Here is a 16,815-nt window from a genome sequence, read left to right on the forward strand (position 1 = left end):
CGTTTGACGTAATATTTGCAAAATAAGAAACCTTGAAGTAGGTTGCAACTACTTTATCAACGTGGCGTGCTGCAAAAACAACTTGAAGACGAAATAAGTACAAAAATGGAATAAAACATTATGCATTTTCAATCTTAGTGAAAAAATTTACTTTTGTATACCAGTATAGTTTTTGGCTTAGCTTATACAAACATTGGTTTCAAAGCTAAGTGCTATGTTGGACTTTAAATAGTTTAAATGATAGGTCTACTGCAAATCCATATCTTGGTCTTAATAAACAGTTGTTTTAAACGACATGAAATCACATAAGTTAGATGCTTCATTCCAAGCATTTGGACACATGCATGAACAGCTAGCGGGAAATTTTATTAAACTCATATATAATATAAAAACAAGGTTATAAAAAAGCGATATCGGAATGCAAATTAAAACAGCTTATTGTAGATAAAACGTTAAATAGACGTAAAAACGCAGTAATATGCAAACCAAGTCAATAATCCGCGTAACACCAGACTTAGTTGAGCAAGCAGGATTCGTAAGTTGGGACCATGTATTTGATGTTGATGAAGGAATCTTCTCCGCCATGTCTTTCAAAGGCTTCTAAAGTTTCTTGGATTAGATCACCGATATTTTCTCGCTTCTGCTGGCTGTAGTCGATGCCGTCACCAGAATTAACTTTAAGAAATAGAAAGTCGTTGTAATGGTGTCACATCAACTTACTACTCAATGCTCATCCAGTCAGCACATCGGTTTTACTGACCGTCTGCTAAAAACTGGATTCCTTGTCTTCCCGTCCACTCAGTCAAGTCTTAAACCGAGTTGAGTCACATTTTGTAGAAATTGAGTTATCGCCAAAAATGCGTTGTGCGATGGTAAATGTCTGTCCCCGCACAACAATTAATTAAAAAAAAAAACGGCTTAGTTTGGCTAAAACACACGCTTTGCGCAGAAATAAAAGATTCAACAACGTTGAAAAAACTTTAAGTTGCTTTATCTCAAAAATCGTATTTTGGAGAAGTAGTTCTTCAACTTAGATCTTCAATTGAGAAATCATAGTAGCAAACCAGTCAACGGGACATCAACTGTAATGTTTGAGTTATCATCGCCTGTTAAATTTTGTCTTGCGACGTTGAGCATTGTCATCACTTCTACAAGCTGGCGATCTAACATTGTAATCTATTGCTTAGCTAATTGCACAATGCACAGCGCAAGACTTACAAACGCAGCAGAAAGGGAAACTTATTTTGTTGTGCCATCTCCAACTATCTAAAAAAGGAACAAACTTTCGCCCAATTGCTTGAAAAAAAAAATTGATGTAAGTCCTATAAAAAAATATTTACATCTGGCAACACTTAGAATCCAATAAAGCCTAATTCTACAAAAGCAATTATATTAACGTCACTGGCTTAGTATCATGAGAACCTAATCTCCTACGCTTGGTTTCAAGTACGGTGCAACACCTTTGCTAAGACCTTCAAATGATAAGTTATTACCACAGATATAGTTACTATATTCGCTCCGCTTGGAGTTGAGCATTTTTTGTAGTTTTGATCGTATTTATTGTTGTATATTATGAATATATAGGGATAAGCCTGCATCAGATTATTGCTGTAGAAACTTACGATTCGAATTCTTGAATATGTTAAGAATGGGTAAGATCTGTCTGTAGTACGGTACCAAGGCCTCCCCCACCATCTCACCGGATACAACGAGGTGCTGAAGGACTTTTAACGTGGTGCAGATAACTGAGCGGTTCCTCGTGTTGAGCGCATCTGGCGGGCAACAAAGTTCGGTTCAGTTTGTTTTTATTTCTGATCATCACAGTGAAAACAACATATGCCAAGACAGCAACGATCTAGTGTAGAAAAAGGTAAAAGCGACAAAACGCGAATGTTAGACGTGCTTAAGGCAACCGAAATAGTACAATATGTTAAACAAGTTGGTACGGGGGCAACAGCTTGTCAACAAGATGCATTAATAGAAAGTGAGTACTTAATTTAAAAAAAATAGCCGTTTAAGTAAAGTCGTAGAATATGACAAAAGAGGTCGATAACTTTCGTAAATCAAAATCGTTTGTGCCAGAACATCTCATTTCTCTAACTACAAAATCTAATTCAAATATTCACTGCAATATAATTAAAATGGCTACAATTTGCATGCACCCTATAACATACAAGTGAGGCTTCAGAGCGCTTGTTATTACGCTGGGTGGATGTTATCACCAAGAAACCTGCGGTCAATCACACGATGCGACTATCCTTAAAGCGTTGAACCGAAACAAGGTGTAGCTCGCATCCCAGTCAGCAAATTCATTTTTTTTTACACTGATTCAACGTCTGTAGACGTTCAATCAATGTAAAAAAGAACTGATTTACTGACTGGGATTGTTGTCGCTCGTCAAAGGTTGCAAGTTGCCTGGTAGCCTAATAGCCTATGCAGTCTAGGGTGCGGCTGATGCCCCGACCTGAAGCAAAACACCCTAACTTTTTTTTATAGGTGACACTTGGTACAAAAACAATATTTATGAAGTTTAAGACCAATCTATTAATGTTTAGGGGGTCCAGATTTGAATTGAAAATTAAGAAATTTGGTGCTTAATCGCCATAATCGGGTAGTTTTACAATGCTACATAGTCTTTCATTTAGCATGGTAAATTCTGTATTTAAGGTCATCTAGGCTCCACAGTTGCAATGTTTGACACAATATTATTATGTTCCATACTATTGTTTAACAAGTGAGGTTTTGCAAGCAGACAACCAAACACTATTTTGAGAAGTAATGTAACCTAATGCAAAATATACTTGATGTAATTGCTGGAGAATGCAAGTATGAAGCAGTAGAACATAGTCTGTGTATTAACTAGTACAACACACAACTTTTATTAAATGTGAGTGACTGAAATCTTCCTGGTCATTACTTGTCAGCTTTACCTTGTGAATCGCTAAAAGTGAAAACATGCCTCTGTGATGTCATAATACCTTCAAAATGACTTATCACTATTTAGCTCAGTCAAATACCTCCAATTTCAGTCATGTAAGTGCAGATCATTTCTAAGGCATTATTCCCAGGTTCAGAATAAGGGTAAATGTAAGGAGTCGTTACAGAGCACTTCTCCTATATCAAGACAAGGCTCCTAACCATTTTAATCGTGACAACTTAGGAATGGTGAATTACCTTAGACATTTAGTACGCTATGTGGTGAAATATTCATAGAATCGTATTTATCAATTGCAGATTAGAATCAATACGTGTAGTTTGTATTCAGTTGGTAGGCAATTTAATCGAAAAAAGTTTGCTAGGCTATGTATTCTCATGCACAACATGACCCTCGGGATGTTCTACTCGCTACGATTCCCACAAAAGCAGATCAAGATATAAAACGTAGCAAGTTACCAACATACAAGCAAGTGATTTTCAAATTAATTCAAACAAGGGGAGCTGGTATACAAGTCCCCCCTCCCTCCCTTGGTAACTCATGACAAAGACAGGACTCAACCAAACATATAGGGTGAAACTACTTTACCTTTGCTTTACTGTTCACACACTTCAATCCACATGTTTTGGTCAATTCCTCTTTGTCATGAGTTGCCAAGAGGGAGAGGGGGGGACTTGTATACCAGCTCCAAACAAGGTTATCAGGAAGGCAGATAATTACAGTACAGTTGAGCAAGTTTTTACATTTTACTTGTGAGCTAACATTTCTTCAGTTGCAAAGCAAAAAATGTCAGAAAAATAATTTCTTTTTACAAGCAAGAATTTCAAATAAAGATTAAGAGAGACAAAGGCCTTTCTCCTATGCTCTGCCGTTTCATTTTGCATTTCGTTTTTCTATTCCGTGTTTAGATCATTTATTCATTTTCATTGTAGATATGATAAGCAGTTATTTTTTTGTTACCGTACTTGATAAGGGCTAACGTGTGTATGGCCGAAAACGTTTGTGGTTTATGTTCAATTTTAATGGATTATGTTAAATGCCGTGTGGTTTCTTGGTTGTATATGTCTGTGGTTGAACAAAGGCAAACCCCTAAAAATGTACTGTACAGGAATTTCAGAAAAAGCTTAGCGAAACCTTTCTTTTCTGGCCACGCAATGTCATGGTAAAAAATAGGGGAGCAAGTCTTTTAGGCGCAGACAGTTAGGCGCTGGTCTAATAGGCGCGCACACTGTGGCGTCTGGATATTTAGGCGCGGAGCACTGTGGCGCCCGGTCATTTAGGTGCTATTCCTAGTACAGTCTGCAGATTGTATCAGCTTGCCAGAAAATTATATCATGGCTTCCGTGAGTGAAACTGCTTAAACCGGCAATGCTTTTCACACAAAATGTTATATTGAACAAAAAAGTATATTGTTGTTTTATTACGTGTGTTCGGCATTTATTTGTTGTTAGTCCAGGTTTGCGTTGGTGAAAGCTTTATCAATAAATTATTCAAGCTTCCGAACATTATTGAGTTCACTTTTAGTTAAGTCAAATAATAACTACACTAAACATCAGTAAAAAAAAACATACCGTAAGCGGGTGGTTAAAATTTTGGTGCGCAGTGCCTGACTTTGCAAGTAGGCCTAGGCTACAGCAAAGAACCCACAGCAAGCTCTTTTGTTTGAGAAGGTAGGCTACACGAGGTGGAAGGATGAACATTTTTATTAAACAATTAATAAATACGGAAAATGCGCAATCAAACACTGCAAATAAATAAAAAAACACAATGAACATAAAGAAGGTAATTTGAAATGTTAAGGTCCCATGTGGAAGTTGTGGCTCACTCCTCAAAGAAACTCCCACATTGTTTGACTGGGGCCGCCACTTCTCCCGATGAAGCGATTCACCAAAGTTAACAGCCTTTCGTCTGCATCTCTGTACTTTCTACGCTTTGCTGGCGGAGCATATCCAGCAATCATTTGCTCGTACTCCAGATCACGAGATTTTTGCACCTTCCGCAAACTGTCGATCAATTTCCAAAGTGTTGGGTGGTCCATTCCCAGCTCACTTTGGATTCTCCTGTGTGCGGCCTCGGCATGGTTGTTTGTTCGATCCTAAAAACCCACACTGCATTACCATATGAATGATGAGTCATAGTAACCAATTGTAAAGTGACGTAAGCTACTCTACACCAAGGCAGGACGCATTCTTCTGCATAAGTCTGTGCCTAAACCGCGAATCATATCTGGTTCAGTGGTCAGTGTAGCCTACCTGGTCATGAATCACTCGGTCGTGAACGTTCCACATTTCCAATGGAAACATGGGGTTTCGTCTCCCGCCACCGTTTTGTTGTCGGCCTAAACAAAGCAAGCAATGGTTACGGTGAATTAAGCTGTAGCATCAAGTAAGTTAGACTAATTCAAGAAGCAGTGTCGTAAAATTGCGTTGTTATTGCGTTACTATTATTGCTAGCGTGTTTCCTTTACTGTGCTTGTGGCCGGTTGATTACTACGTGACTCTGCTTACTCGATGAGTCTGCTACTCACACTAAAGTGCAGTGGCTAGGAAGCGTTGCATGATGTTTAGTATGAGCGCACCTTTTATTGTCATTCTATTTTATGTTCCATAGAATTAAGTTTGTAACTAGCTTATTAAAGCCTTACAAAGGTTAACTTAAACTAAATGTATTTTAGTACAAACAGATGCAATAAATTACCTAAAGCAGCTCAATGCTCACCTGCATAGTTGTCTTCCAACCAATCGATCAGAAAGTGCAATTCTTGCGGCAAGTAATTTTCCAAAGCTGTCAATGCTTCTTCCACGCGTGCAATTGGAACGAAAGCCACCGCCACTAATGTTTTGCAATGGAGCGCGTACTCGGAGTCATTGCGGTAACGTCGAATAGCTCCTGGTATTGAGTTGAGGTGCTTTTGCATGTTATGGGTGAGATGATACAAGCACCCGAATATTTGCGTTGACGGAAATATGTCCTTGGCTGCCTGGAACGCCGCCGTTTCGAAATCCATTGAAATTCTCATTGGCTACAAAAGACGTCAATAAGGTCTAAGCGTAGATTTGCAACTGCAGTCTACAACTGTGCATGAGCGTAAAGCCAGCGGTAACTTAAAAATCAGTAAAAGCTGCAATAAGGCAATTCATTGGACTTACGTTTAGTGTTGGCATCAAATGGCGCATTACTTCGAATAAAGCTTGGTAAGTCCGCCTGCTTTTATTAGGTAGTAACGCGTACAGCAGAGGCAGCACCCAACCTTGTCTCTTTACAAGAACCACGTAGAGCTATGAAATCATAAAAAGGGTAAGGATTTAAAAATGTGATTTTTCAAAATCTGATGTTCTGGACAACGCAACATTGACATAACAATGGCGTAATTTACTTTTACCTGCCTTGGTTGTACAGAGGTGGTGTGATGCTAAACGTTCCATCCATAACCAGGTGATTAGCATCAATTGGGTTGCTTGCCCATATCAGATTGCTTTCCCTTCCGAAAACTAGTATTCTCCGGCTTCCTGTAGCGGCACCCGTGTCGTGCAGTAAAAAGTTTTCTTCTAAAAATACACGATTTACAACTAGCTGCGTTGGCAATTCGCCTAGGACATGAAGTAATCAGCTATTAATTATGGGCCTATTGCTTTAGAGAGCAAGCTTACTTACCTCACAAACTGTGCACTGTAGCCCGATAGATCACTCGACCAATTACAGCTTGAATAAAAACCACTTTCATTTGCGTGTAAAAAAAATTTTACATGTGAATTAATAGGAAAATCTATCTACGATAATAGTTTTTAATGTAGGCTACAGTTTTTCAGGCTGTAGTTTAATCGCTTTGGACATCTCAAGTTTGCGCACATTATAGCATTAATTAATCAAAGTTGTGGGCTTTTAAATATTTTGAAAGTCATTTAACACACAAGCACTGGTTTACTATTGACCTAGTCAAGAAAAGCATTTATGTTAAAACATACCTGAATGCACTATTACTTAGCGCTGCCTACTCCTAGAAGACAATTTCGCATCCCGTAGCCTAGGCTACTACTAGAAAGCCTTGTAGCCTACGCAGAGGTGGGCAATTTTTTGAAAGTAGCGGTAGAGGCGCTACTTTTTGCCCACCTCTGAGCCTACGATTGCAACATGCCTTCTTGCTAATAGACTAAGGGAACGTTCAAATATTACGTAACGCTTTTTTTTCCGAATTTTTGACCCCCCCTCCCCCATGTAACGCTTTTTTCAATCCCCCCCTCCCCCATGTAACGCTTTTTCACTACGAATTCAGCACAAAAAACTACCATTCCGTACTCGAGGAACCCCCTCCCCCCCGATGTGACGCTAACGTAACGCTTTGCATAAACCCCCCCTCCCCCTCGAAGGCGTTACGTAATATTTGAACGTTCCCTAATCTATGTTCACAGCAATTTATTTAGTGATAGCCTACAGCTTAGCTTAAAATATCTTTGTTGATACCAATCAACTTTCAGTGCCTTTTGAAGAACAATTTCTAGGGAGAAAATTGCAACATCGATAAGACTTTGTTTAATAATAGTTAGGCTACGTAGCCCACGCCATATTACCGTACCTCGTTTGTTGTAGTATCCGTGTGAATTCGAACTTTGCATCCCTCGTTTCGACCAACACAACGCCAAAACTTCTTAGTTTTATCGACACTCGTTTTATCAAATGTAGCCTATACATGAAGCCCTCAGCAGCAATATTTTCACGATTACGTGAAGTTGAAATAGTCGAAGCTGCCATATCAATCTTTGCTTTATGATGTAGCAAACTTACCAAACTTTTCGGTGCAAATGAAGTGCTCAGATCCAACATGAGCTTATATGCAGGGCAATTGTAGCAGTAGACTACCTGATCTCCACAGGACACGTACTTCTGGAGTAGCAAATTACCAAACTTTTCTATGCACAAATGCAGTGCTCAGACTCAATGTCGGCTTATATGCAGGGCAATTAGAGCAGTAGACCACCTGATCTCCACAGGACACGTACCGGTACTTCTGGAGTAGAAGTTGCCGGTATAAAGGCGCAGCTTTGTGCAATCTGTTACCTTTACTAATTACTTCTACTTGGGACGGATAGATCGTGTGGAGATGAGGTGCGAGACAACGCTCTACTACTCTTGATATTAGCACATCTCTACAGGACATTTGCTATGCATCCTGAACACAAGTTGCAGCCAGATGGAACTTTACTTGATCTGTTATCTTTCGCAATTGCTTCTACTCGGGATGGATTGGCCATGTGACGAGAACGCGTAAGACGCTCTACTACTGTTCACATGAATACATTTCTACAGGGCATATAGGCTACACCTTGGCTACAAGTTGCAAGCATCATGGTGAGACTTTGCTCGTTATTAAACCTAGTCGGGGTTTTGACGGAAAACTAAGTTACTCTTCACTCAAGCCTACCACCCACTTGAATATAGGCTACGTAGCCTATGGACGGTACGGTATATTTTTTACTGATGTGTAGTGTGGTTATTATTTGACTTAACTAAAAGTGAACTCAGACACGTTCAGAAACTTGAATAATTTATTGATAAAGCTTTCGCCGACGCAAGCCAGGACTAACAACTAATAAATGCCGAACACGCGCATTAAAAAAACAACATATTTTTCTGTTTAACAACTTATAACATTTGATGTGAAAATCATTGCCGGTTTAAGCAACTTCACTCACGGAAGCCATGACATATTATTCTGTTCAATATAACATTTTATGTGAAAAGCATTGCCGGTTTAAGCAGTTTCACTCACGGAAGCCATGACATAATTTTCTCTTCAATATAACATTTTGTGTGAAAAGCATTGCCGGTTTAAGCAGCTTCACCCATATATTTTTCTGTTCAATATAATATTTTGTGTGAAAAGCATTGCCCTACCTACCAAGCTGATACAATCTGCAAACTTTACTAGGAATAGCACCTAAATGACCGGGCGCCACAGTGCTCCGCACCTAAATATCCAGACGCCACAGTGTGCGCGCCTATTAGACCAGCGCCTAACTGTCTGCGCCTAAAAGACGTGGACCCAAAAATAGCAATGAAGAAGACATGCTATTCCTTATCAGTATATAAGCAACCAGGAAGCAAGTATGGCTGGAAATGATAGTGTTAGAAGCAAAAGTTAAAAAGATCACTACCAGGCGATAACAGCAAGATAGACGAGTAGCAAAGGAGGAGGCCCGAGTGAATGATATAAATAATGCTATTGATTTAGAAGCTGAGGATGATGTGGACAACGAGCCATGCACATCTTCAATGATTTGTGAGATAGAGGAAAAACACTCTCATGAAAGAAGATCAAATACAGGAACAGCCATCTTCATTCCTCATGACATAATGAAATTTCCAGGATTAGTCTCTGCAGCAATCAGAAACAGCATTACACCAACTGCCTTATCTGTAACTATCCATTTTGTGGTTCAAGCCTGTTCTGGAGATGCTTCAAAGCTAAATCTCCACCTACATCAGTCACACAGATACAGAGTTGAAACAGCGCAATATATTTCAGAAAAAATTCTCTCCGTGTGGTCACCACCTGCTGTTGGTGCTTTACATTGGGATGGAAAACTTCTGGAGACTTTAACAAGCAAGTAAAAGCAAGATGAAAGGATCCGAGTTTTGATATCTGGCATCGGTGGCATTAAATTGTTGGGTGTTCCAATAATCCCAACCCATTCAACAGAAACAGCTGGAGCACTTGTGTCCAAAGTTACTATGCAGTTGCTTAAAGATTGGCATTGCAAAGATTTTGTTACATCTCTTGTTTTTGACACAACAAGCTGTAATACAGGGCATAAAACTGGTGCTTGTATGCAACTTCAAGAAGACATAGGTCGCCCCTTACTTTAGGCTGCGTGTAGGCATCATGTGGGTGAAGTAATTCTTTTTAAGGTGAAAACCTGTGGTGAAATGATATGTAATTACGTATCATAGAGTACTAAAACAAAAATGTTAGAATGTCACTTCGTAATATCTAAATTTTACCTAAAAAGCAACAAAGGAGTGCTTATATATTAAATTTATTATGGCTAAAGCCTACACAGCGCTGTGGACTGTGGTAAATGACATTAAAAGTATAAAACACTGATTTATGTTTGTTCTGAACAGGGTATTAATTCAAAAAATTTGCAATCCGAAGACACCATTTTTGAAATTTGTTTGTTTGCCCTAATTCTGCAAAAATTTCAGTAATTCCGTTGCACAAAGTATGCAAAATTACCCCTAAATTGACACACTGGTTCTAAGTGAAACCTAAGTTGCTGTTCACAGCATAAAAACTATAACTTGCAATGATTTACAAAAATTAGCTGGTATCACATGAACATATAAAAATCACTCAAATTTTTTTAAGCATAAATCACTCTATTTAATGTCAAAATTGAAATTTGGGAAAATTGATAATCGTATAAAAGTTTGATTGCAATCTGGACCCCCTAGACCTAGTTCAATTTTGTTGAAACTTCATATTTAAGCTTTGTACATCAAGCCTCACTTCCAAAAAAAAGTTAGGGTTGCTACAATCAAGTTTTAAATTTTACGGGGCGTCAGCCGCACCCTACTATGCACCGAATCAAAAGTTCTATTTCGCTAGGAATTAACATCCTTTTGTGGTTTTTAGCAATAAACCTTCCCGAGCCGAAAGCATGCGATTTTGATGTGTTTTTATTTCGCAATGGAAATATGGTTTTACTAAAAAATGAAAACCGGTAATGACTTTTTATTAAGGTTTAGCAAGTTGTATTAGCCTATGTTCGACATTGCTACAAAATACTAGTTTTTAATCGGATGCATGTGCTAGAATACAAGACTCTACCATAAATAACATTTTAATTCGAAGAGTAACAGCCATAATGCACCACTGTACACTGAGTAAACACTTTTTTTTTCAATTTTACAAATGACTGCATTACATCGATAAACTGCTTTTGGTAGGGCCAGCTACAAGAAAACTTTGTAGTTTCAAATGTATGCAAAGAAATAAAGATGCCAATATCTTAACATCTTGTTAACACAGTTTCACGCTGCTCACTTTTTATGGGAATAATTAGTTGCGGAATAACGGGAAGGATTTTTGATCCACCATGCTCCAACATATCGTGGACGCCTTGCCGAGCGAAGAACTCGTACGGATGTACAACTTCGCACAAACCGTCAAATAACAGAGGGAGGTAGTGATGGTAGTCTAGTTTTTCGATTTCAACCTGAAAAGCGGTTTAGCTTCGCATGAATAAAATTGTCCACCCGCAGCCGATTTGATTGCTCGAAAAATGGTATTTTTGATAAAATTTCAGTAAAATTTTGTTTCGACGCAAAGTTTCCAAGTCGTAGTTTCGTTTCTTTTTTAATGAAGTTTTATAACAAAAACTACCATTTTGTTCAAATAAAAGTCGTTTTTAACACTGTAAGTCGACAACACAACAAACGTGAAAACCTTCATTAAATTATATTGCTCCTTATTTCTGGTAAAATAACCATGGAGCCGAAATAAGCACCGGCAGTAAACGTGCTAATCAGATAATTTTCAGTGCATCATACCATTTTATGAGTTTGAAGCAATACAAAAATGACAAATCTAACCGTCAGATAACATGAAACACTAAACCATTTACACTTTATAAGCTTTTCAAACATGCAAAGAAATTTAAAATTTTATACAGTACCTTCCATGCTATTCTATTTCCTTTGGTGTCATGCTCAAGTGCAATTGGAAAATCTCCACGTTCATAAAACTTTCGAAAGGCTGTAGGCTTAGCAGGACGTTCCTGAAATGCCCCAGCTGATGGAGGCCCAACAACCTGTTATACAAGTTTCTCGGATTAAAACACAATCTCAAGTTCTCTTCAATGAAAGCTCACACACAAGTCAAATAGGTTGCATTGAATAGCGGCGTACAATTTTTTTTTTTTATTTCTCTGTTCACACAATAGCAAAGCAAAAACTTTAAATTCTATACAGGAGCAATCAATAAGGTAAATTTTCATAGTTCCATTGCAACTTGTTGGAGTGAAGTCGAAATAAACAAAAAACTTAGATGCATGATAACAAATAAGAAAAGCTTACTTTTGTATTTTTCATATACGCTTTTAAAGTGAATCCTTTGGCCTGTAGGCTGGGTGTTTGACAAGTAGCAGCAGACATTTTTGGAAGACCTAACTTTTATGTCTAAAGATAAAGAGACACAGCCAATTTTTATGGCATTTCTAGAAGCAAAACAGAAGGAATGGGTTTGTTACAACATAATTTTGAAACTGTATTGCTTAATGCTAAGTTTCAAAACACTTTTAATAAACATAACATTTGATGTTATCTCTTAAGCAATAAAGTAAACACAAAGACTTTCAAAATCAAAGGAGAGAAACAAAATTTCTTTTAAAAGCTGCCGCAAAGAGAGTTCTGGTACCGTAACGTACTTTTACGAGAAAAACACAAAAACTGAGACTTTTCCAGTATCTGTTTCAGCATGATTAATAGAACGATGTCAAGCTGCCATTTTTAGAAGAAAAAAAATTCAGACACAATCATCATTCTCAGTGTTCCACATCACAACTCTAGGCCTACATCATGCAGACAACTGCAACTATAAAATTAAAACCTATTTACAAAATACAAAGTAACAATGAGATTATACATAGTGTGTTTCCACAAAATTGTTATAATGATCAATTACTACCAGAGATGGGTATGATCTTGAAGATCACTTTTATTTTGGTGATCTCGATCTAAAATCACCTTTTTGTGTGATCTCAATCTTGAAGAAAAATAAAATCAAGATCAATTTAAAATTAAAGTTTACATACAACATACAGACATTTTTTTATAACTCATACTGTACAAGGTAATTAGCGGCAATTACTAACATTAAGTCACTGTAAATATCAAATGTATCCAAGAAAAGTCGATTTGAAGTTTTAATACTTTGATCAGTATTGCCATTTCAAAAGTTAAAACGTTTTCTGAGTTGGTCATAATAAATAAGCCAACTTCCGTGTATACTTTCTGTTGACGTATGATAAAAAATAATTCAACTGTGTTCACAATTCTGTTTTGTGAATTTTAGATGTATTCAAAAGTTAAGAATGGCGGTGCTATATGATAAAGCTGCACTCCACAGTATAGTCGACTTAGGTCATGTAAAGTGATTTATTGCAGCAAATTAACCAGACTAATAATTGTTTAGGGTCTGAGAATAAACAAATGTATTACATGTGAAAACATGTGCTGCCTCGTTTTTGTATAGCTTCTGCATTTTTTTGGAGCGATTAATCTGACTTCAGACTTCTGAATGTTTTTGATAGTGCAAATTGCACGCAGACAACAGTATCAAGTTTGTCAGATGGGTAATTGGTGCAAGAAACATTGACATAATCCAATGAAAGTTAAAAATACTTAGTAACATCAATAAAAGCTTCCCAAATGAACCAGACAAAAACTTGGTGAAAAATGATGCAGTTCAAGTGTTTTAAAAAAAAAACAAAGCATAAAACTAACAAAATTTGTAACTTTTTCAGTACTGTAATTACTAATTAATCTCGACCTTGGGTGTGATGTTGCAATTCTAAGCAAACTACAACAGCGATTGATAGGCCTAATTAGCAACAGTCATTGACTTAATACAATTCTTAGGTCAATGATGAGTAGATAAAAGCAACAGTTAGCAATTACTACTACCTTACTACCCACTACCTTTAACCAGGTTGCTTATGGTAAAAATCGTTTCTTTTGCGCCATTGATAAAAAACTTCATTCTTTCAAGGTTAGAAAAAGTGATCTTGTTTTTCAAGATCACGATCTTGATCTTCAAGATCACCAAAACTGGTGATCTTTCCCATCTCCTACTAGGCCTACTACTTTTTCTGATAATTCAACCGCTAAATAGTGATCTAAAGAATATCGTTCATAAAATTGGTCAAGGTTAAATATGTTAACGCACAGTTACTAGAAGCTAACAAGCCAAGCCATGGTGACTTATCTAATCAATATATATTAGTTGATTAGGCCTACATTTAAATGAGTCAATCTGGTTTGGTTCTGATGAAGCAGGGGTGAATGTAGAAACATGGCATTGGCTGTGAAGATTGGTAGAGGAGTACCCTGGTCAAGTGGTAAAGTTACTGGTTCAATATGATACAATATTTGAACACCCAATTCCAATATTACTTGTGTAGCGAACACAGAGTGTTGGGGGTTGGCTCGTTAATGTAACAGCGACATCCCAAGCATGGTAAACATACAAAACGACATAAGGAAATGCAAAAATGACCTACAAAAAATCTACAGGAGCTACACATTCACCACTTCATTCAGATACATTTCTTTGCAGCTATAAAGTTAGGAATACATGATTATTCCAAAGAAAGTGGCTATATTTACACCACTTTTATTGTGCTTGTGTGCTGTCATACAGATAATTATGACAACTTTAAAATGTTTATGCTGAGGTACACATTTCAAACCAAAGTGTCTGGGTGTGTTTGCAAGTTTTGGTAATTCAGAAAATTATGTTATACTGTACGGTATATAAAAACTTGTTTTAAGCCATCTGAACTAAGTGTAAGATTGTATGAAGATTCCGAACCATTTCCAATTCAAAAAGAAGTACGCCAAAGTGACACAATATCTCCAAAACTATTTTCAGCACCCTTAGGAAAAATAATTAAACAACTTTAAGGTTGTGTAAAAGTTGCAAATGTATTTCAAAATAGCATCAAACAGATTTTTTGCCCTAAAGTTCAAGATAAAATGCAATATCAACATAAAAAGTTGTTGAGGTTATTTTGCCCAAAAGATGTTTGGTTAGATTGTCGCAAGTCACCTGTCAGTTAAGTTAAAAAAATTAAAACATAATTTGCCATTTAGTAAAACTGACAAACATGCCATAAGGCAGCTATAATTATTGAGCATCAGCCAGAGGTGGGTAATAGTGGCATTACTTTTTTTAATGTAGCGGTAGCGGAGAGGCAATACATTTTTTTCAGTTGCACTCCGCTACTTTCCAATTTGAAGTAAAAAAATGACTCGTTTTTGAAGATTTTTTATAGAAACAATGTGGGAAAAAATCAAAGCAGTTCAATCATTTGACTATTGCAGGAAACATCAAGCCACGTTGATAGTGTGATACCAACAAGAGTGACACCAACATCAGTCACAACTTTGAGGATAAATTTTTTGGTGTGTTGGTGCTGCTGCATGAAACGTTGGTACGGAAAGAAAAGTCAATCGTGGAAAAAAATTTTCAGACAGAAGCAAGGCCTTGAGCTTTCCTAGTGTCGATTTATAATGTCTCTTCATTAAATACACCTCATTCCTTCCAGTGCTGTAATAGAGATATTGCTCTGTAGGAAAACACATGCTGAACCTAAAGCTAAAACTAAGGGACTTGCATTCAGAGCTTCTAGTGTTTTTGAAAGATGCAAAACAATTAACTTCATCTAGAATGTATTTTCAATAACAACATTGAAATGGCAGTGTAAACGAATCGTATTATTATTTGTATTCAAGTCATTTTGACGTTACAAGTAGAGTGCTACTTTTAAAGCAGCGGATGCTCACCTCTGGCATTACCCTACTAACAATAATTGTATGTTTTACATAATAATTGTTGCAATTCGGTGGTGGTATTCACGTTACTCCCTGTTATTTCAAGAAAACTTTCGCAAGTGCTGTAGCCTATTCTAGCACACAATCACATATTGGTCGTTGGTTAAGTCTTGGTTGTTGGTTTAAATCTTCATCCTCGGCTTACTCAGTCTGAGAATGGAGATTCAAACCAACAGCAGTTGTTTCTCAATCTCAGTGGCGAACCCTTTTTATTCATTGAAGTAGTGTGCCTGCCTCTGCACACTAGTGTGTATGAATGTGTAGTTAGATTTACTGTGATGTGTGGTGGCTGACTAGATGACTGCTTATGGCAGGGCCGGATTAAGGGTGTATGGGGCCCTGGGCTGAGGTGAAAGTGGGGGCCCTTATCAAGTGACATTTTTCGCTAAAAATGAATGGTGGAGTGGGGCTATGACACGGGCCCAGTTGCATGTATTTGTGGTACCGAGCCCCAAACAGCGGACCAGTGGCGTAGCCAGAAAAAATTTTGGGGGGAGCCAAATATTTGATGAATTGAAGAGAACAACAAAGTGTTTGATTTAAAGCCATCGCCACTTGATGTGCAGTGGCGTATCCTGGTGGGTTGAAGCAATAAAAGTGGTAGGGGGGTTAGAGCGTGCCGAAGGCACGCGTATTCTAGGGGGGTCCGGGGGCATGCACCCCCGGAAAATTTTTGAAAAATTACACTCAAATAATGGATTATAGCGCTTTCTGAAAACACTTTTAGAGCAATATTTGTATGAAATTTGTTAGCAGATAAACAGCTATTAACTTATTAAAGATAACTCTTACACACGAACGGGCAAAAACTGCGACTAAAATTAGAGAACACTAAAAACTCAGCTACACAAAAACCCAACAGAGTAAGCCATTCTGAAATTGCTTCCATAAATTAGTTCAAAGAAACGTAAATCGCGTAAATTTTGTGCGATTTACGATTTGCAAAATTTATTGATGTCTTTCTGTGTGTCTAAAACAAGTCCTTGGGGGTGTTAATAGCCAGATGTCTTGGAAAACGATATAAATGTCTACAAACTTTATTATATTTTCAACAAAAGGCTCAACTTTGAAATCCAAACTTGGAAAATTTGGGGGGGGGCATGGCCCCTTTCGCCCTCCCTGGCTACGCCTATGCAGCGGATCACCTTCTTGTTTGCCCTCGGCTTGCAACACGGTGCAGTAGGTGGGACCTGTCAGTGTATAACTCCGTTGCGGAAGAATGTGTCAATCTGTGGTGTATCAACGAACTTTAGAAGACTCGATAGAAG

At 37.7% G+C, this 16,815-nt stretch overlaps 2 protein-coding genes across 2 annotated transcripts; both read right to left on the minus strand.

Annotated features, from left to right (window-relative positions):
* Window positions 1-345: 345 nt before the first annotated feature.
* LOC145768485 (parkin coregulated gene protein) lies at window positions 346-12,146 on the minus strand. Its single transcript, XM_082579988.1, has 5 exons — window positions 12,011-12,146; window positions 11,611-11,745; window positions 10,980-11,151; window positions 1,623-1,772; window positions 346-675 (listed from the first exon to the last, which is right to left on the minus strand). The coding sequence occupies exons 1-5, from the start codon at window positions 12,086-12,088 to the stop codon at window positions 515-517; spliced, it is 696 nt and encodes a 231-aa protein (XP_082436114.1). The 5' UTR covers window positions 12,089-12,146; the 3' UTR covers window positions 346-514.
* LOC145769708 (uncharacterized) lies at window positions 4,630-6,427 on the minus strand. The gene is made up of 5 exons (XM_082581385.1): window positions 6,318-6,427; window positions 6,085-6,213; window positions 5,654-5,957; window positions 5,188-5,273; window positions 4,630-5,030 (listed from the first exon to the last, which is right to left on the minus strand). The coding sequence occupies exons 2-5, from the start codon at window positions 6,109-6,111 to the stop codon at window positions 4,764-4,766; spliced, it is 684 nt and encodes a 227-aa protein (XP_082437511.1). The 5' UTR covers window positions 6,112-6,213; window positions 6,318-6,427; the 3' UTR covers window positions 4,630-4,763.
* Window positions 12,147-16,815: the final 4,669 nt, after the last annotated feature.

This window comes from Aplidium turbinatum, chromosome 4, assembly GCF_918807975.1.
Source record: "Aplidium turbinatum chromosome 4, kaAplTurb1.1, whole genome shotgun sequence".
Classification (NCBI taxonomy): domain Eukaryota; kingdom Metazoa; phylum Chordata; class Ascidiacea; order Aplousobranchia; family Polyclinidae; genus Aplidium; species Aplidium turbinatum.

What these genes read in the sequence shown, in the direction of transcription:
- LOC145769708 (XM_082581385.1), bottom strand. Translation starts at nt 6,111, where the DNA reads ATGCGCCATTTGATGCCAACACTAAAC. An exon ending in ATTTGATGCCAACACTAAAC is followed by an intron (nt 5,958 to 6,084) that starts GTAAGTCCAATG and finishes CGTCTTTTGTAG; the next exon opens with CCAATGAGAATTTCAATGGA. An exon ending in ACCGAGTGATTCATGACCAG is followed by an intron (nt 5,031 to 5,187) that starts GTAGGCTACACT and finishes GTGGGTTTTTAG; the next exon opens with GATCGAACAAACAACCATGC.
- LOC145768485 (XM_082579988.1), bottom strand. Translation starts at nt 12,088, where the DNA reads ATGTCTGCTGCTACTTGTCAAACACCCAGCCTACAGGCCAAAGGATTC. An exon ending in CGTATATGAAAAATACAAAA is followed by an intron (nt 11,746 to 12,010) that starts GTAAGCTTTTCT and finishes CTTGTATAACAG; the next exon opens with GTTGTTGGGCCTCCATCAGC. An exon ending in GAAATAGAATAGCATGGAAG is followed by an intron (nt 11,152 to 11,610) that starts GTACTGTATAAA and finishes ACCGCTTTTCAG; the next exon opens with GTTGAAATCGAAAAACTAGA.